The sequence below is a fragment of the Sphaeramia orbicularis genome, chromosome 11 (genome assembly GCF_902148855.1).
Source record: "Sphaeramia orbicularis chromosome 11, fSphaOr1.1, whole genome shotgun sequence".
In the NCBI taxonomy this organism is placed as follows: Eukaryota; Metazoa; Chordata; class Actinopteri; order Kurtiformes; family Apogonidae; genus Sphaeramia; species Sphaeramia orbicularis.
This window is the reverse complement of record NC_043967.1, coordinates 19,084,331-19,106,387: the sequence shown is the minus strand read 5'-3', so window position 1 is coordinate 19,106,387 and position 22,057 is coordinate 19,084,331. Positions and strand designations below refer to the sequence as shown.

Sequence of the window (22,057 nt, the reverse complement as noted above, 5' to 3'; positions counted from 1 at the left end):
CCAGGCTGGTTCCGGTTCTGGTGTGGGCAACAAACATCGTAACTCCTCAAATACAAGTTTCCGAAGGTAAGAAGGGAAAGGAAATGAGGTGCACAACAACAGGAGACAAGCCGAGCCGAGTCGAACCGGTTCCACGTAGTAGAAATGCAGCAACAGAGGAATTAGTAAAGAGTCTTTAGTTTCACTTTCACTGTACGCCCCCCCACCCCCCCAACCAGGCCCAGCGTCATCTGTTCTTATTATTTGTACACACTGTATATGTTCTATTTTCTGTGCAGAGATGGAAATATAAAAGACAGTTAATGCAAACACACCCGTTTGTACTCTTTTATTCCCTCACCCAATGAGAATCAATAAGAAATCAGATCGATAAGCAATATCAATAATGGAATTGGAATCGTTAAATTCTTAACGATTCCCATCCCTAGGCGTGGTCTGCTTCGGAAAACTGATAAAGATTGAATGTGACTGGTGGATCGCTGTGTGCAGTGTGTGTCAGGTACCCAGGTGGAAGTTAGATGAGAACACATTCAGTTCATTTGCCTCCTACATTCCAGGACCTGTGATGTGACTATTGCACACACGTACATCACAGTGACGATGCTCACATGATATACTGTGCAGCTGTAATCTGTACAAAGTGTCAGTATCGGTTCAGTATCGCCGATGTCAGCCTGAAGTTCACTTGGTATGGGATCAAAAAGGAAATCCGTGGTATGGAACATGACTGTTAACCAGACTGTTGTGTTTGTCCTTTCAGCAGGAGCCTCATGTGAGTGGGTTCTGAGCTGCTGAACATGTGTGGAACGTGGATGTGGACGTTCCTTTGTTGCTAAGCGCTGGCTGTTAAGCACCGCTGCAGCTCTGGGTTGTGCGATCATCAGGGACTGTTTAGTATGCTGTGGGTGTAAATGGGAGATTGGCAGGGCACCGGGTGGCAGAGCGGGCCATTCTGTCATTAATGTGCCCATCGCTGTTATCATACGCCTAATGACATCGCTCTCAGATGGCATGCTGGGAGCGTGACTGCGGGGAGCCCGGTTCAAACGTCTGCAGGCGCCGCCGTCATCAATTCTACATGTCTGTTCGCCAAAATCGGAGGCCTCCAGATAATGTCTTTCACGGTTCAGCGGCCTTACAGGGCTTCCCTCCTGCCTGGCCTTGAAATGGGTAAATTAATAGTTCCTTTGAAACAAATTGGAATTACACCCCTCGATGCCTTAATGTCAGAAAGCGAGAGCGTTGACGTCCCGGCTGTGACTGCTGATGGAGAATGAAGATCTGACAAACACGCTGAAGGAGGACTGTGAAGATATGTAGGACCCCTCCTCACACACACTGGATATGCTATCCCAGCATGCTCAGCGCAGACCTGTACAGTACACACTGCTCATGTGAGGGACGCTGTTTCAGCAGCAGCAGCGAAAACAGGGAACCATCCTGGAACACTACACCGATAACTGTGTGTTTACGAGGGAGCGTCCAAAAGCTTCAGAACACAGTGTGTGACAGAGCGCCGTCGCAGGTCGTACCCACCACTGTCAGACACAACCCAACAGTATAACCTGTCCTGTACGTGTCTCATCTGTTCTGTCTGACCTTTTGTTTTTTCTAATTCTACTGTAATATTCCAATATGTTGTAAATATGTTTATTAGGTTTTTGGTTCAGTTTGTTTGTTTGTTAACACTCTAGCAGCAAAACTATTGTTTGAATTCATACCAAATTGGGTTTATAGATTTCCTGTGACCCAGAATATGTCTGATTACATTTTGGGAACAGTAGGTCAAAGTTCAAATTTTTTATGAATTTTTTAAATTTTTTTTTTTTGCCCATTTTCTTATAATGGGCGAAATTTCAAATATCTGTAGCAGCAAAACTATTGGCTGAATTCATACCTAATTGGCTTTATAGATTACCAGTGACCAAGAATAGCTGTGGTTACATTTTGGGAAAAGTAGGTCAAAGTTAAAATTTTTTATGAATTTTTAAAATCTTTTATCTTTTTCCATGTAGTTATAATGGGCGAAATTTCAAATGTCTATAAAAACATCAATTTTATTTCAATTTACTTCAAACTGGGCACATATATATAGAGGCAGTTGATATGCTGACATCAACACACACATAGACATGATGACATCAGCTGGATTGATGTCAAAATAAGATACAATATGTGCGAGGGGCGGGGTTTGTTGTGACTGGCACCACTTGTTTTATTTTGTTTTTGCGCTATTTTTATGCATGCACACTTTTTCTTCCACTTTATTCTGTTGCTGCCTTGATCATTGAATTTCTCTGTTGTGGGATCAATAAAGTCTAATGTAATGTAATTTAATCTAATCTAAATGTCAAAGACTGTGTTAAAGACAGCCCCAGTAATTCTATACAGAATGAATCTACCCATGAAAACATACACTGGAAAAGTGTTTAGACTCTAATGGAGTTTACAGGGTGTTCGGTCTTTATCCAAATAAAAATTCCAGACTTTTTCAAAACTGTTATCCCCCCCCCCCCCCCCCAAGACCTTGACTATATGTACTTTTATACTTGTGTTCCTACTTTTTTAGTTGAGATTGTACCTGTTGTGTGTCGTAGAAAAGTTCATTTGAATAAATGTATGAATGAATGAATGTATAATCCACAGTAAATTATGTTTTACTGACAAAAACATTTTCAAAACATATGTAAATCACAAAAGTGCATGAATGTCACACAGACAAGTTTGACTAGAATCATTCCAGTACCAGCTGGTTAGTGAAATCGTGTCTAGTTTTTATATCCTTTCCTCATGTATTTCTTGTTATGAGAATATATCCCTTTGAGCTAACTCTAAAATTCCACTATGAGTTAAACCTTTTTCCATACTTTATTAAGACTTTCACACAAAATTCCAGACTTTTCAAGGTCTGGAAAACAGTGTTTCAAAATTCCATACTGTTTAAGACTTTCCAGACCTGCACAAACACCATGAGTTTATGTAGAAAAAGAATTATTTTGATAAATAAGCTTTTTATTACCTCTGCCAAGGAGGCTATGTTTTTGTCGGCGTTGGTTTGTCTGTCTGTCTGTCTGTCTGTGTGGAAGATAAGTCAAAAAGTTATGGATGGATTTGGATGAAAATTTCAGGAAATGTTGATACTGGCACAAGGAACAAATGATTAAATTTTGGTGGTGATCAGGGGTGGGGGGGCCACTGATCTGCCTTGGCGGAGGTCTGCGCTCTTCGAGTGCTTCTAGTTACATTTGTCTGAGAACTTGTGACTCTCTCTAATACACTAAAAATAACAGAAGAGCAAAAAGAGCACTTTTATACCTAAGTGCATTAGTCCTTTACTACATTAGACACCCGCAGAGTAAATAATCAGTTATTCAGCCTGAGTCGATCTCTAGTCTCGAATTCACATGGAAGCAGTTTTTGAAAATTGCTCATAATGAAAGGGCAGTTTAATGCTTTTTGATGTAGATTCAGATCAAGATAAATGATTCATCCCCGTAGGGAAAATTGGATTTGATTCTGAATCACCTCAAGTAAACAGCAAAGAAACATGAAAAACTGTAATAATTCAGAGAGTGGAAAACAGGAGGCAGGATTTTTGGCTCAGTGGATAAAAAAGGAGAAAGAAAATACAGAACCTAACGTTGTGTTTTGTGGAGAATCGATATAAATTAAACTGTAGTCCCCCCAGGATCAAAGTGGACTCACCAGACCACATGACCTTTGTCCACTGGAACAGTCCAGTTTATGCTCTAGAGCAGTGATTCTCAACTGGTGGTTCGGGACCCAAAAGTGGGTCACCAACGCTTGTGCACATTTTATTCTGCAGTTTACAACATCCAGGACACAGGCTTCCCAATGCACTGGTATTATATGAGGATTTCTTACATTTATGCTGTTATATATAAGGGTAGATTATTAAAAGTGCAGGAGACTTTTGTGACCAATTTTTCATCAAATCTGTTAAACCTCAGTCATAGCCTAAGTATCACAAATCTGTAAGTCTTTCTGTGATTACTCATCTGAATCTCTTGCATTACAGTGAACAATTTCAAAGTGCCATCCACCATAAACAAGCAGGGAGTTTTGTTTCCCACAATGCATGTCGCGATAAAAAATTTTAAAGATGCCCGAGTTACCTCCCGGCTCTGAATGTAAACACATGGTTTGTTTATGGTGGATGGCACTTCGAAATTGTTCACCGTAATGCAAGAGATTCAGGTGAGTAATCACAGAAAGACTTACAGATTGGATATACGTAGGCTATGACTGAGGTTTTACAGATTAAATGAAAAATTGGTCACGAAAGTCTCCCGCACCTTTAACCTCCTGAGACCCAGTAATGCATTTTTGTCCTCTGTAGTGGACAAGAGTTTTACAGCTTTACTTAAAAAAAGAAGAAATATTTATATAATTTTTTGAAAGGGCTCATATTTTGCTAAACCCACTTTTATTAGTCTTTGGTTCATTTATTTGTGTGTTTGGACCCTAATAGTTCATAAAGTTTGAATTTGAACCCTCCAGGTGCTGCACAGCTATCTTTATATTCATTTTAGCAAAAATCGAGTGGATTTCTACAACCTGTTTTAATTCCTGCTTAATTTGTTACGTTTTATAACTAGTTACATCGCAACATTTGCACATATAAGGTCAAGACTTCCGATGAACATTTCTCCAAATACCCCATAATTGTTTGGGGTTGTTGTAGTCCAGACTGAAAATATGTCCAAACTTTGAGCCAATTACCTAAAATGTTCAGTTGTTGTTTGTATTAACGAAAACAAATGGATGAACAGGACAGAACGCAGTCAACGACCTGGAGGGGGTGGGGTTATGTGCATTTAAAGGGCCCGTGCTCAAAATGACCTTTTTCAAGTCATTACTCAGAAATAGAGTTGAAGATGGAGCTGTGGAGTTGAATTAATGAAGAATTCAGACCCAGGCACAGCATTTACAGTTTAAGTAGACCACAGGGAAAGGTTATTATCATTAACGAAAACAAACGAAATGACGAAAACTAAAACAGAAAAAACATTTTCGTTAACTGAAATAAATAAAAACTCAAATTAAAAGAAAAATTAGGACCAATGGCCCTGTAGCTTACCGGCCAAATTAAAAGTTTTGGGAAATGTATCCAGATGCCATTTATTATCACCCAGTTATGTGTATTTATTATATAATAGAAATAACGATGAAGATTGAGCGATGACATCACCGGGAATCCTCTTCTGATCACGTGAAGGTTATTTCTAAACAAATAACAGGTGCGAAGGATCACAGTGCGCATGCTCAAAGGAAGTACAGTCGGCAATTGGTTGTTGACAATAACGTGACCGGATTTCTTTACCTGAACGATGTTATTTGTAAACAATCAAACACGTGCTTCTGTAACATGCAGACATGTAAGAATTTGGATACCTCAAAACAACAAATTCAAATCCAGTTTAATGGTGCCAAGTGAATCAGCCTATGGCTACCATGTTTTGGTCATATTCCAATCAGATCTGTAAAAAATTCAAATTCCAACTTAATATCATTGATACTTACTGATTTATTGGATCAATCCACTTCCTATCTGTTATAATGGGAAAATTTTTCAAAGTGGCACCAAATCCAGAATCAGATCTGGATCGAAATAATTTCAATACATTGTGTTGACATCATCGTACAGAAGCTGTATACCAAGTTCGAAGTCAATCAGAACTGTAGTTTTGGAGAAGAAGACGATTGAAATGTTTTCCCCATTAGAGCCCATGTTAAATTTTCCGTAAGTTCCCAGATCCAGAAGAAGATCCTGATCAGGATGTGGACATTATGTTTTGGTCATCTCCCCGTCAGGGCTGGACTGTAGAAATTTACACTGGATATCATTTATATTTACTGAGTTACTGCATCGATCCACTTCCTATCTGTTATAATGGGGAAATTTTTCAAAGTCGCACCAAATCCAGAATCAGATCTGGATCCAAATAATTTCCATTACTTGTGTTGACATCATCATAAAGAAGCTGTACACCAAGTTTGAAGTCAATTGGAATTGTAGTTTCGGAGAAGAAGATGATTGAAAGTTTTGTAACGGACGACAGATGACAACAGACGCCGCCGCCGGACGCCGCATGACGACAATAGCTTATGGCCTGTGGGCCGGTAAGCTAAAAAACGATAACTAACTGAAACTGTATTGTGAGCTTACAAAACTAACTAAAACATAAAAATTATGGATAAAATTCCCTTAGTTTTCGTCTTTGTCAATGTTGATATAGGACAGAACGTGAAAATTTCTTCTCAGGTCAGCGGTATAACAGAGGTATAGAAGTCAGGAGGCCAACGGTGAAAGTACGGAAAGTTTCAGTTTCGTTTTCACGTAAGTGACGCTGTATATGGATCGCACCCCCTCCTACATTACCCCCTCCAACCTGCTACAGGGAATGTATCCATGGTACTGTCCATGTGTTTGTGTCTGTGCTCAACCAGAGCCGCCCTGACCCCACCCCCAAATAAAGTGTCCAGGGTAACCTCACTGATTTCTTTGAATAGGATGGTGAGGAAGATAAAATAGACAAAAAAACTGAAACTAATACTAAACTAAACTAAACTAAACTAAATTAAACTAAACAAAGCTAAACTAAAGTAAAACTAAAATAAAATAAACTAAAACTAAACTAAGCTAGACTAAACTAAAACTAAACTAAGCTAAACTAAACTAAATTACACTAAAACTAAACTAAACTAAAACTAAACTAAGCTAGACAAACTAAAAGTAAAATAAAATAACCTAAAACTAAACTAAAATGAAACTAAAACGAAACTAAACGAAACTAAAACTAAACTAAAACTAAGCTAAACTAAAATAAACTAAAACTAAAACTGAACTAAACTAAACTAAAACTAAACTAAGCTAAACTAAAACTATACTAAACTAAAACTAAACTAAAACTAAAGTAAACTAAAACTAAGCTAAACTAAAACTAAACTTAAACTAAACTAAACTAAAACTAAAACGAAACTAAACTAAACTAAACTAAAACTAAACTACAACTAAACTAAAACTAATTTAAACTAAACTTAAACTAAACTAAATTAAACTAAAACTAAGCATTCAGAAAAAAAACGATAACTAATAAAAACTAGCAAATCTGCTCTAAAAACTAATTAAAACTAACTGAATTAAAGAGAAAAAAAAGTCAAAACTAAATAAAACTAAACTAGACTGAAAAATCCAAAACTATTATAACCTTGCCACAGGGAAATGTTTTAAAATGCATAATTCCATTAAAAAAAAAGCGAAATATCACTCCTTTAAGTAATATTCTAATTTTTGAGGAAACTGAATTTTGGGTTTTCATTAGCTGTAAGATATAATCATCAAAAGGAACAGAAATAAACACTTGAAATTTATCAGTCTGTGTGGGATGAATCTATTGATAAAGATGTGTTTCTCTTTTTGAATTGAATTACTGGAAAAAAAAAAAAATCGCCTTTTCGATGATATTCTCATTTATTGAGATGCACCTGTATGTGTTTGTCACGTTGATACAGTGTAAATTAAAATGATGAATGTGCACTGAACATGATCGAGTCCAACCTTTTTCTTTTGCATTTGGGATTTATTGGCACTTGAAGGGATAAATCCAGATGTACTGTGAGTCAGACAGTTCTTTGTCCTGACAGTAGTCTGTGGTGAAATGATCTGTTATCTAATGTCATAACTGATTCAGATGACTTTAATCCTTATCTTGGCTTCTGTGTGCATGCGGTGTTTTATTTACTGCACGTCCAAAAAACTGGATTTTCCGAACTTTGTAGACAAATAAGTAAAGCTTTGTAGGGAGCAGGACCATAAACTACTCACAGATCAAAGAACCGTCTGCCGAAGAAAAAAAACAAAACAAAACAAAAAGAGCTGAAACTAATTCTACTTTACAAAGTTTGCAAGTACAATCTCTGAGTTGACCCATTTTCTAAATATGGAACGTTTTTATTACAAATCCAATGACAAAATATATCGGTATGTAGTACTTATACTGCAAATTAATGATACAAAAGTTTAATTGAACGCAAACAATGAAACTGAATACTTCACAAATAACATGAGAAAATAAGTAGATATTTCAAATGGGGGTAGTAAGAATATATGCATACGATATAAAAATAAGATCCTTAAATCAGTGAAATGCGGTGGAAAGCGCTTCACCGCTGACGTCGGAGCGGCGTGAACGTGCTCGGCCAAGAACAGGCGTTCGTCGACTCCCTCCGCACTTTGTAAACAGGACTCTTAGGATACTGTGTCTGATGGTCGTTAGTGTATGAAAATAGATTGCGTGGACTCACAAATACATCAGGCGGCAGGTTAGTTAACACACACGTCCAAGCCAACTCTACGAGAAGGTGTGTGTGTGTGTGTGCGGGTGAGTGTGTGTGTGTGCGCCTAAAAGCAGAAACCTACCATGTGTGAGGGCATCACAGTGTGGATGAAGTGGACAGACGCTTTCATGTGCTGCCCCGTGAAGACATTCTGTCCGTCTGTTAAGCCCCGCCCATAAAACGTACGTACAAACTCTACCCTTGAATCTAAAGGCGTCCTCTTTTAAATAGTGTTTTCTAAAATACCTCTGGTTGCTAAACTATCTGGAGTTGAAGCTAAGTGCTGGCTGTCCATCAACTTTGGGATGTTCGTAGAAAAGTCATGTGTGCTATCGTCAGGACAGAAAACGTTAAAACCTGTGGTGTGTGTGTGTGTGTGTGTGTGTGCGTCCGCTCGGTCCAGGTCAGTTTAGAATCTCCTGCTCCGGCGTTTCCTCTTTAACGGTGCTGTTTTCCTCCGGCTGTTCCTCCTCTTCCTCCTGGAAAAAACAACACACATTGGGCCTCATTCAACAATGTTCGCTTAAATTTATCTTATTTTTCTTAAAGGGGAAAAAAAAAGACACTTCTTTTTTGTTTATTTATGGCCTATCATGATTTATCTACTGACGCCCTCGGCGCTGCGCCCCCTGTTTGAACATGTAAAATGTTGAAAACAATGTAAGTGTTCCTGCTGGGATTCAAACATGGTAGACTGTAGTGTTACTTATGGAGCTGTGTGTACATGTGCTGCAGGACACATGTATGTGTCCACAGGCTCTCCTATCTGTTGTACTGGGGGGGGGGGGTTATTATTTGAGGACTGCAGACGCACCATGTATGACAAGAGTCTGTGTGTAACTAAAAAAGTAATAGAGGAGTCATGTAACGCATTACAATTCTTAAAGTAAGGAATTACTTTTAAATAACAGTAACAAGTAATCTGTAATGTATTACAGTTTGGAAATGTTGTGTCAAGGTTCATATCCCCACTCAGGACTGGTTCTCCTGGCTGTGTGAGCAGAATTTAGACTTCTGCACTCATAATTATGACTGTTTTATCTCATAACTATGACTCTGTATCTCATAATTATCACTGTTTAATCTCATAACTGACTTTTTATCTCATAATTATGGCTTTTTTTCTCATAATTATGACTTTTTATCTCATAATTATGACTTTTTATCTAATAATTATGACTTTTTATTTCATAATTATCACTATTTAATCTCATAATTATGACTTTTTATCTCATAATTACGGCTTTTTATCTCGTAATTATCACTATTTAATCTCACAATTATGACTTTTTATCTAATAATTATGACTTTTTGTCTCATAATTTTTACTTTTTATCTCATAATTATACAACAACAAGACAAAGTGATCTTACCTAGTCCTTAGACATAAGGTAGTAAGAAGTCATGGAAAAAAAACAAAAACTTATACATACATATATACTGTACATGACTTCATTTGCACATTCGAAAAGGAGTGGAAGGAAATATAACTCATTTAATCCCACCCCTTCTCTACACAACAGTCTATCCTTTTAGCTTCCTATCAGCATGACATATGAAAAGTCAAGTCCCTTGGATATGAGTTGTTATCTCATAATTATGACTTTTTATCTCATAATTATGACTTTTTATCTCATAATTTCGATTTATCTCATAATTATGACTTTTTAATCATAATTCCAACATTTATGTCATAATTTCGATTTACCATGGGGATTTTTTTTTCCTCCAGTGGCGGAAACAGGCTTCCATACATAGGAAGCCCGTTTCTGCTACTGGAGACAAAAAAAAAAATCCCCATGGTAAATCACAATTATGGGATAAAAAGTTGAAATTATGCTCCTGTGGCCAGGGGAAACACTTCTCAGCGGGGCTACGTACCTTGGCACAGCAGAAGTAACTTGCACAATGCTGTATATAACATACTGGTGTGTTAAATCAAAAGCTTTTCTTTTCCAGCATCGTTCTGCTGTATAATACGTCTGTTTGTCCCCTGACTTTTTATGTTTTTAGAAGCATGAGTTTTCACAGCGACATAAAAGAACATCTCACACAAAGGAAACAGTGGGCTGGCTGATTTAGTAAAGCAGACAAATTGAAAGTGACAGTGGTGAGAGGTGCAGCGGTGATTAAACGACTCTGACAGATACAATTATCCCCCCCCAGAGGTTAATAAACACATCTCCACCAGAGAATGTGTGATCCCCGGGTTAGGATCAGCTGCATGACACCTCACGCATTAGGCCGCCTCTGGTTCCCTACGAGTCAAGCGCCGTTTTACTCCAGCGTGGATTCCTGTAGGTTCCTGTAGGTATATTAGAACTACATCTAAAAAGGAACAATTCACGCCATATGTGATGGTCGCCCCTATGGTTGATCACCAGGGAAACAGTTTACTAATTAGAAAACCAGCCTCTGAAAAGACCAGCTTCAAAACCCGTCTTTTAACAATAAACTGTGATGAGGAAACGTCTTCAGCACATTCAGTTCTTATTATACTCTGGGGTAAAAAAGCACATAGCTGCACATATTTTTGTTAAACCAAAACAAAGTCTTTCTCATCTAAAGAAAAAACAAACAAAAAACACCTAAACCACACGTCCCTAAACATTTGGTCCAAAGGTTCTTAAAGGAAATTACTTTGCTTGCAACTTTTATAACCAAAGATAATAGTGCAGTTTCATTGGGAAATGCTGAGAAATACAAAAAAAAAAAAAAAAAAAAAAGCAAGCAAAACAAAAACGAGGAAACACAGTACCTGTAATACTTTGTGCTCTAATAATGTGAATAGAATTGAACTGGTCATCATTTACATCCCACAATTTATCAGTAATGTTGTGAATAATTTATTGGAGTTTGGAGAAAACCAGTTAATTCATGTTGGTTTAAGTTTATATTAAAATGATACATTATTTATTTTCAGATATTTCAGTTGACTGTTAACAGTAAAAGACAGTCACAACAAAGCTGATACTTAATTAAAATAATTTAAGGAAGTGCTTTTATTTTGAAGCCTGTCGAAACAGGAAGTACCTTAAGATTGTGTTGACAAAAAAACCCCCCAAAAAACCCCAGTTCATTCAAGTTGTGGAGCGTCTGTTACCTGTTCGTGTTCTATAAGATACAGTATGTTTTATAATAAACGCTCAGTTTGAGAAGAAACCTGTCTGGTCATTAAACGCTGAAACTCCAACTACACAAGAAAGGACTGTTTTGGATCACAAGTTTGAGTTTTGAGTGCACTGGAGCCATACATTTGTAATCTATTACAGAGAAGGTAAATGTTTTGTTTCATCTCCACTGAATGAATACTACTACTACTACTACTATGAATGTAGTAGCTGAGTTCAGTAAAGACACAAAATATTATGTTTTTTATAGTGCTGTCAAACGATTACAAGTTTTAATCAGATTAATTACAGAGTTGCTGTGGATTGATTTTGATTAATCATGATTAAATATCATTAATTTTTAACTTATATTAATTGTGTTTCATTTTGCATGAGCAAACAGATTCAAGAAAGAGGTGAATATACAGGGGTTGGACAAAATAATGGAAACACCTTCACCTCAAGATGATAATGCCCCAATCCATACAGCTAGAATTGTTAAAGAATGGCATGAGGAACATTCTAATGAAGTTGAGCATCTCGTATGGCCGGCACAGTCCCCAGACCTCAACATTATTGAGCATTTATGGTCAGTTTCAGAGACTCAAGTAAGACGTCGATTTCCACCGCCATCGTCTCTAAAAGAGTTGGAGGGTATTCTAACTGAAGAATGGCTTAAAATTCCTTTGGAAACAATTCACAAGTTGTATGAATCAATACCTCGGAGAATTGAGGCTGTAATTGCCGCAAAAGGCGGACCTACACCATATTAAATTATATTTTGTTGATTTTTTAAGGTGTTTCCATTATTTTGTCCAACCCCTGTATATGCACTTAACATGTTTACTATCCCATAAAGACCCAAACAGCCACCGGTGACCAAAAGCATTTACTGATCTAAACTGTTTAATACCTGTTGATCCACTTCTCCTATCAATACATGTACATAACTGAGGTAAAATGCAGTTTCTCAGCTTTAAATCATAATCAGATATGACCCATTTGGACGTTCAGAGGCTCTGTAGTTACCATGGAAACACTGTCATCTTCTACAACATTGGTTCACCAGTAAAACCCATGGAGTTGGATCAGTGACAGTGAAGTGACACACTTGTTTTTATATTCAGTTATTGATATATTTGCTGAATTTACTCTGTTTAGAGTGTTGGAGTCGTGCATTTTTAATCTTTTACAGAGAAGGTAAATGTTTTGTTTCGTCTCCACTGATCTCTATCATGAATGTAGTAGCTGTGTTCAGTAGAGACATGAAGCACATTGTGTTGGTCTGCAGATCAAACCACCATTTATAAGTGATTCATGCATTCATTTTTTTCTGCTCTATTAGTGTATGTACAGGGTGGGGAAGCAAAATTTACAATGAACATTTAGTTGTTTTTTCTCAGCAGGCACTACGTCAATTGTTTTGAAACTAAACATATATTGATGTCATAATCATACCTAACACTATTATCCATACCTTTTCAGAAACTTTTGCCCATATGAGTAATCAGGAAAGCAAACGTCAAAGAGTGTGTGATTTGCTGAATGCACTCGTCACACCAAAGGAGATTTCAAAAATAGTCGGAGTGTCCATAAAGACTGTTTATAATGTAAAGAAGAGAATGACTATGAGCAAAACTATTACGAGAAAGTCTGGAAGATACTATTAAAGAAGAATGGGAGAAGTTGTCACCCGAATATTTGAGGAACACTTGCGCAAGTTTCAGGAAGCGTGTGAAGGCAGTTATTGAGAAAGAAGGAGGACACATAGAATAAAAACATTTTCTATTATGTACATTTTCTTGTGGCAAATAAATTCTCATGACTTTTGATAAACTAATTGGTCATACACTGTCTTTCAATCCCTAGCTCAAAATATTGTAAATTTTGCTTCCCCACCCTGTATATAGTGCACATATACTTCCATTTCCTGTAGATTTGTACATATGCAAATCTTTTATTTTTTCTTCTTTATTAGTGTATTCTATTTATATTATTTATTGCTTTCATCTCTTCACACTTACTATAAGTCTAAGAAAACTAGTACATTTCATCGGATTCATGTACTTTTTCTTGTTTTTCTTGCCACTGTATGAATTGTATATGAATGAAAACTCAGGCTGCTGTAATGAATTAAATGCTGTCCAACGTTTTTAAGGAGAAAAACTCCTGTCCGTGATATTTGGAAACAGAAACTAACACCATATAGGTCAGATATTATATGTTAGTTTTGTAAAACACATGCTTATTTGGGTTAACTGAGTGTGACCAATAAAGGGTGTTTCTAAGGTGTCAGTATGTCGCTGAGTGTGGTTCAAGCCCATGTCACACACATAAACCACAGCACACACACACTCCTTCAGTCTATTAGTCTCCGTTCAGCTGATGGATGTATGTGACTGTATCATTTAGCTGGTGTGTCATCATACTAGATCACCGAGGATGCACATTTGGAGTCTCTGTTTGATCACTTTTCAGTTTCTAATGTCCTTTCTGTTAAAAACATTAACTTAAGTACTCACCCACTTCCTGTTCCAAACATTACCAACATCATATCAGCCACGTATCAGCTCGCAGCACACTTTATTCGATTAAAAACACACAATGAGCTGCCATTAAGTCATGATGCCGAACCATAACCTTACAGCCATTACTTTTGTAGATTACACACATTACAGCGAGTACGATGAGCTTTTCATGATAAAACTACAGAGTAATTATGATTTTAATCTTAAGCTTTGAAGCTCGTGGTGTTTTGCCAAACGACAACTTCCAGGGTGTAAAGATGAAGGCGGCGCTGACTTTCAAACACAGTCATTCAACGTCCATTTGAGGCTGGTTCCAAAAGCGGGTCAGTCAGACAACCAGACCGCCATCAGACTCCTTAACAGCTGACAGGAGTCCAATATCAATAACTGAACATAAACCCAGTGTCTCCATCCACTGTCATTTATCCAATTTTATGAGTTTTATTGGTGAATCAATGTTGTAGAAGATGACGGTGTTTCCACGTTCACTACAGAGCCTCTGAACGTCCAAATGGGTCATATCTGATGACCATGAAAAGATGACAAACTGTATTTTATACCAATTATTTACATATATTGATAGAATTAGTGGATCAGAAGTGATTAAACAGTTTAGATCAGTAGATGCTTTTTGTCAACAGTGGATGTTTCGGTCTTTATGGGTTAAATCCGATGAAACGGCTAGAGTACTTTTGTTATTGATATGTGTATTATTGTCATGTAAAGGACAGAGTTTAATTTAGTTTTTTGTATTATTGTCATGAAAAGGACAGAGTTTATTTTTGTTTTTGATATGTGCACTATTACTGCTATGAAAAAGACAGAGTTTAGTTTAATGTGAAATGCTGCTGCAAAATGGACAGTCTATCCTTGATATGTACAGCAATTTTGTGTTTTGTGCATGGTCAGAATTTAGTCTGAGATGTGAAGATATTTGAGCTACTTAGGGAATCTGACAGGAATTTAGGGTAGGTGAAGGATGGGGTAAGGGGGCGGACGATTATAAGATTATAAATTAAACTTCATCCCACTCCTTTTTGAATGTTTGACTTTCTTTTTATAATTTTTTTTTTGTTGTTGTTTGATTTTAATGCAATATTTGAAATAAATAAACAAACAAATAAAAGCTCAGAGTAAAGTTGAGGGTTATTATATCAAAAACAGAGAAAAATGAAGAAAAGTGACATTTTAGAAAAGATATCAATAACTGAATGCAAAAACAAGTGTCTCCATCCACTGTCATTGATCCAACTCCATGGGTTTTACTGGTGAATTAATGTTGTAGAAGATGACGGTGTTTTCATGATCACTACGGAGCCTCTGAATGTCCAAATGGGTCATATCTGATGACCATGAAAAGATGACAAACTGTATTTTACGCCAATTATTTACATGGATTGATAGGGTTAGTGGATCAGAAATTATTAAACAGTTTAGATCAGTAGATGCTTTTCATCAGCAGTGGATGTTTGGGTCTTTATGGGTTAAGTCTGATTTAAAGGGTGGAGAAAACAATACACTTTGATCAACAGGATTGCTTATGAATTTGCACTGAAACTGTTGTCGATTTTGCCCTCATTAACCTTGAACTTTCTTTTATTGTATATAACCAGACAGTAGTCGCTTTTCCATTGACCCTCAAACTGTGCAAATATAACTTGCATATAAAAATTTACCTAATGGAAAAACAACAATTTCGTCAAAAGTCTCATTTTTCGATTAAAAGTTTTTGCGCTGACAAGAGGTGGTTTTTCAGGTGTAGCGCAAATGGTGTGTCACGCAAAACTGCAGTGGAAAGACCTTTTTTCACAAAAGAGTCAGGTGAATTTAAAAACATGGATGTTGACGGACGTTACAACAAGCGAAAAAGAAGAAGAAACATGTCGCGGTATGTGCGGACACACCAGGAAACCCAATCATTTTTTAATTTAGTACGAGATAGAGGGGTAACATATAATAATAATAATGAATATATCTTTAAATCAACACCATATTTACGTTCTTTGCCATGTTTATGGAATAACTTCTCGTGTCATCTCGCGATAATAAATAAACTAATCATCGCATTTGTGATTTAATGGAAAAACCGACATTACGCACTTCTGTTTTTTCAACATTTAGTAAATATCGGTAAAGTTTTGCGCAGATGTTCAATGGAAAAGCGACTAGTGTGTTATTTATTTGTAGTGTATGCGTGTTATCTGTTGTGTCTTGATTCTTTGTACCTGTGTTTATACTTTTCTATCGACATTTTTAATCTCAGTGAGGATTTCACATTGTTAAATAAAGGATATATATATAGGTATATTTGACTGAATCTATGGTTTTTGTTCCCTGACAGACGGCCCTGTGGTAGTTATGGTTCAAAATGTAAACAATGACCATCAGAGGACTGTGTCATGAGGTTTACTGGTACCCATGTTACCATGTTAGCACTAGTTCTTATGGTCAGTCTGTTCATGAGGCCAGCTAATGCTAAGTATTGTGTTTGACATTGCTGTTGTAAAACTACTGTATGTGCTAACATTTATCAAGTAACAAAAAACTCCTTGATAGTGTTTAACATGTCACTGTTAGTCAATGTGGTCGGTGTTTTTACTTTTTTGTTTAGATATGTTTATTAAATTTCAAAATACAGAATACGTACAGGTATTCACACATAAAAAAAGAAAAAAAAAAAGAAACATTTTTAACCCTTTCATGCATAGTGGTCACTACAGTGGACAGTTATTCTACAGTTGTTCTCTTATATATTCATGGATTTTGTTGTTTCAGTTCCATATCAGCCAACAGAGTGGACGCTCATGCATCATCCCATAATACACTGACATTCATACTGTTACTGTTACCTGATCTGCACTAACATGTTTGAGCAGAAATCAATTGCTTGTTATTGTTATTAGACTGTAATTAGCAGTTTTTTGGGTTTTTTTTTTTTTTTTGCATATTATCTTTATCAGAATATGTTAAAATGTGAGAAAACATCAGATTAGCTGCTTTAAAAATGTTTTTCTTTCATAGTTTTCACACAGTATATCAGTAAATACATTTCTTTGCATGGTGGCCAGCTGAGAGGACATTTTTGCAACTCCATGAAAAATAGGTTCATAAAAAAAAAAAAATAAAAAAAATTAAATCACTGTTTTTTTTAATACCTAGAGGAATAAAAACACTCAGGAAAAAAAATCTTGATTAAGGCTTTCATAATTCACACATGAAAGGGTTAAGGTGATACAAGGTCCAGTTTGGTGTAAATAAATGTGGTTTGCAGCAAGTAGCAACTAGTGGGGCGCAATAAATGTATTAAAGCAGGAGCCCACCTAACATATGTCTTAACTCCATAAGCCTTCCCAGTGTTTTTACTTTGCTTTTTATATTTTCTTCAAATATAAGCACTTGTGTTTCTGAAAAAAACAAGATGGCAGCGACCAAAAAGCCAAACTCGAAGCATCAAAACACCCATAGACAGTGTTTTATAGATACGGCAGAGTTAACGCAACCATTCCTTCTGTTTGATCATGCAGATTGAACTTTAAAATGTCAAATTTGCTGAGATGAAGATGAGATGAACTGGTGTGTTTGCTGGAGTCGACTGTAAATAAATCAAAGCGGAGGATGTGCGGGGCTATTTGCAGCGGTTGTTAAGGCATGTGTAGCAACAGTAAATTAAGGTTAGGGTTAATGCAAAGGATAGCCCATACATCATCTCTTTACTAACAGGAACCTTGTCGGTGTCTCTGTAGCAGTCTTGATATGCGGTCTCTACTGGAGAAAAATGTGCTACTTTTTCCTCAACTCTGGATACTTTCTTGTGCTGGTCCATCGAGCTGATATAAATCTAGCTGTGGGGTGACACCTCATGAACTCCACCATCGTATACACTTGTGCCATCCACCAAATCTCCCTGACAAGTCTGCCAATTTTCCAATTACCTGTGGCGCCATCCGTTATCGGAGGGCCAGTCAGCTCTTAAATGGAAACAAGAGGGGGGGAGGGGCCAGCGCATGCTAACTATCTCATAAAGCCAGAGATGTGCCTCCTCCTGAGCTGATTTAGTGAGCATCCCTGGGCAGAGGGGTGACAAAGGTCCTCCTGGCCTCTCAGGACCTTCACAGGATTTCTTGTGCGCTCTTTATCCTTACTGTTTCAAGCCCTCATCCACCCATCATTCCTCTGTAGGGAGGAAGAGGAGCTGGAAGAGGGGCTCTCATACGTCAGCGTAAGAGTAGACAAATGTCAGCTTCTTTATGGAATTATTACAAAAAAAAAAAGGTGCACATTTTCAGCATACCTAAATAAAGTGATCAACTTTAAAAAACACCACATCGCCGTCTTAGTTGTAATCTAAATCATTACTTCTCTTACCGTGTTTATGACCCAGCAATTTTATGGAAACTAGAAAAAGAAACTAAACTAAACTAACACTGCAGAGTTTTTTTCTTACATATACTGGAATGTTAAAAGTTCAATAAATAGATCTAATTTAAAAAAATTAACAATTGTAGGTGTTAGAACATCTGCCAGTGCTACTTTTGTGGCAGTTCCCAAAAGAACTGTTCTCTGCATTTAACCTTTCTTAAGTGTTTTATCACCGTTTATTATTACATTATCCTCCGTATTTTGCATTTTTTCAGTGAAAATCGGGTATTTTCCTATATTTAATTCACTGATCATGTACATGTTCATAAAGCATTTTATTGCCATGAATTGGATAGAGTTTATTTTTATTTTTTTTATATGGGTATGGTTATGAATTGGACATTGGTTTATTTTTGATAAGTATGTTACTCCTAAGAAATGACTGTCTATTTTGTGCGTTATTGTTATGAAATGGATAGAGTACTTTTGTTATTGATATGTGTATTATTCTTATGAAATGGACAGTTTATTTTTGTTTTTTAAAATGTGTATTATTGCTATGAAATGGACAGTTTATTTTTCTTTTTTAAAATGTGTATTATTGTTATGAAATGAACAGTTTATTTTTGTTTTTTAAAATATGTATTATTGCTATGAAATGGACAGTTTATTTTTGTTTTTTTATGTGTATTATTGTTATGAAATGGACAGAGTTTATTTTTGTTTTTTAATATGTGTATTATTGTTATGAAATGGACAGTTTATTTTTGTTTTTTATGTGTATTATTGTTATGAAATGGACAGAGTTTATTTTTGTTTTTTAATATGTGTATTATTGTTATGAAATGAACAGAGTTTATTTTTGTTTTTTAATATGTGTATTATTGTTATGAAATGGACACAGTTTATTTTTGTTTTTTAATATGTGTATTATTGTTATGAAATGGACAGAGTTTATTTTTGTTTTTTAATATGTGTATTATTGTTATGAAATGAACAGAGTTTATTTTTGTTTTTTAATATGTGTATTATTGTTATGAAATGGACACAGTTTATTTTTGTTTTTTAATATGTGTATTATTGTTATGAAATGGACACAGTTTATTTTTGTTTTTTATATGTGTATTATGGCTATGAAATGGACAGTTTATTTTTGTTTTTTATGTGTATTATTGTTATGAAATGGACAGAGTTTATTTTTGTTTTTTAATATGTGTATTATTGTTATGAAATGAACAGAGTTTATTTTTGTTTTTTAATATGTGTATTATTGTTATGAAATGGACACAGTTTATTTTTGTTTTTTAATATGTGTATTATTGTTATGAAATGAACAGAGTTCATTTTTGTTTTTTAATATGTGTATTATTGTTAAGAAATGGACACAGTTTATTTTTGTTTTTTATATGTGTATTATTGTTATGAAATGGACGTAGTTTATTTTTGTTTTTTAAAATGTGTATTATTGCTATGAAATGGACAGTTTATTTTTGTTTTTTTATGTGTATTATTGTTATGAAATGGACAGAGTTTATTTTTGTTTTTTAATATGTGTATTATTGTTATGAAATGGACACAGTTTATTTTTGTTTTTTATATGTGTATTATTGCTATGAAATGGACAGTTTATTTTTGTTTTTTTATGTGTATTATTGTTATGAAATGGACAGAGTTTATTTTTGTTTTTTAATATGTGTATTATTGTTATGAAATGAACAGAGTTTATTTTTGTTTTTTAATATGTGTATTATTGTTAAGAAATGGACACAGTTTATTTTTGTTTTTTATATGTGTATTATTGTTATGAAATGGACACAGTTTATTTTTGTTTTTTAAAATGTGTATTATTGCTATGAAATGGACCGTTTATTTTTGTTTTTTAATGTGTATTATTGTTATGAAATGAACAGTTTATTTTTGTTTTTTAATATGTGTATTATTGTGATGAAATGGAAAGAGTTTACTCATGTTTTTTAAAATGTGTATTATTGTTATGAAATGGACACAGTTTATTTTTGTTTTTGATCTGTGCACTATTACTGCTATGAAAAGGACAGAATTTAGTTTAATGTGAAATGCTGCTGCAAAAAATGGACAGTCAATCCTTGATATGTACAGCAATTTTGTGTTTTATGTACAGTCAGAATTTAGTCTGAGATGTGAGGATTTTTGAGTTACTTATGGAATCTGACATAGGCATTTAGGGTAGGTGAAGGATGGGGTAAGGGGGCGGGAGATTATAAGATTATCAATTAAACTTCATCCCACTCCTTGTTGAGTGTTTGACTTTCTTTTAATATGATTTTTTTGTTGCTTAATTTTAATGCAAAATTTGAAATAAATAAATAAACAAACAAAAGCTCAGAGTAAAGTTGAGGGTTATTATATCAGAAACAGAGAAACATGAAGAAAAGTGACATTTTTGCAAAGATACCAATAACTGAATGTAAAAACAAGTGTTTCCATCCACTGTCATTAATCCAACTCCATGGGTTTTACTGGTGAATCAATGTCGTAGAAGCTAACAGTGTTTCCACGGTAACTACGGAGCCTCTGAACGTCCAAATGGATCATATCTGATGATCATGAAAAGATGACAAACTGCATTTTACCGGAGTTATTTCAACGTATTGATAGGTTTAGCGGTTCAGAAGTAATTAAACATTTTAGATCAGTGGATGGTTTCGGTTGCCAGCGGCTGTTTGGGTCTTCGAGGGTTAATGTGTCACACTGAAACACTATATTATGTAGAAATTGCAAGAAATACGTTCTACCAAAACAGCCCCTGAGCAAGAAATGGAACTGATGAAGAGTAAAGTCCCAAATATCTACCAGTAATGACAATAATTGTAATTTTCATGCTTCGGCGTCCTATTGATGGTCTTGTGGGAGGTAAAGACGCGGTCCAATCTCTATCTGTTTCTTTGACTTCCAGTAAAAAGCCATACTGGGGCTTTCTATTCGAACCTCTTCCTCATTTATCCGCCACCGTCGGGCTTATAGAATGAGTTCGCAGAAATTGCCTGTGCGCTGTGCAAGTTAAACTGTCAGAGATGGAGAAGATGTGCTGTTAATCATACTTGAAATGCACATATCACCTGGGGAATATCTTGCTGGGGAGGGATGTAATTCTTCTTTGGGAGCCTATATCAGACAGTTTAGAGCCGTCACTTCAATTTAAATTGGGTTACCCAGGTCCTTCATGTGTGATAGCATTATTGAGCTGCACTCCAACATCTATACTGCACTTTACAGATAATTTAAACCTCTTTTAGAATCGCCTATTAATTAAAGCTGCGTGAATTAATTTTTCGGCCGCTTGGGGAAAGCGATCAAGCTAAAAACACAACGTGGTGGAAAATTATCATCCAGTTAAATGTTATACTGAGCAAATAAACAAGCTGACTACAAAAACAAAACATTACAATTAGGGATGCACCGATACCAATACCAGTATCGGGTACTGGATCTAATACTCAGGGTGTGTACTTGTACTCGTAAAATTACTCCGATACACCCGCACCGATACCACTTACAGCAGCCTGACATTCGCAGTTAAGTGCAGCAGGTACACGACATAGGAGTAATGTCAGCAGTGTGGAGATTTTCAAAATAAATGACGGTGACGAATGTAACGTTGAGTGCAGGTAACGTTAAAGACACAGACGGATACGGACTGAGTGTTCTGTCCATCCTCTG

At 35.8% G+C, this 22,057-nt stretch overlaps 1 protein-coding gene across 2 annotated transcripts in view; it reads right to left on the bottom strand.

Annotated features, from left to right (window-relative positions):
- Positions 1-7,589: 7,589 nt before the first annotated feature.
- phf14 (PHD finger protein 14) overlaps positions 7,590-22,057 on the bottom strand; it is a 125,955-nt gene continuing 111,487 nt past the window's right edge. For both annotated transcript variants that reach the window (XM_030147475.1, XM_030147476.1), the window contains exon 18: positions 7,590-8,840. In XM_030147475.1, coding sequence (XP_030003335.1) covers positions 8,766-8,840 — 75 coding nt within the window. In that variant the 3' untranslated portion in view covers positions 7,590-8,765. The remainder of the gene's footprint in view (positions 8,841-22,057) is intronic.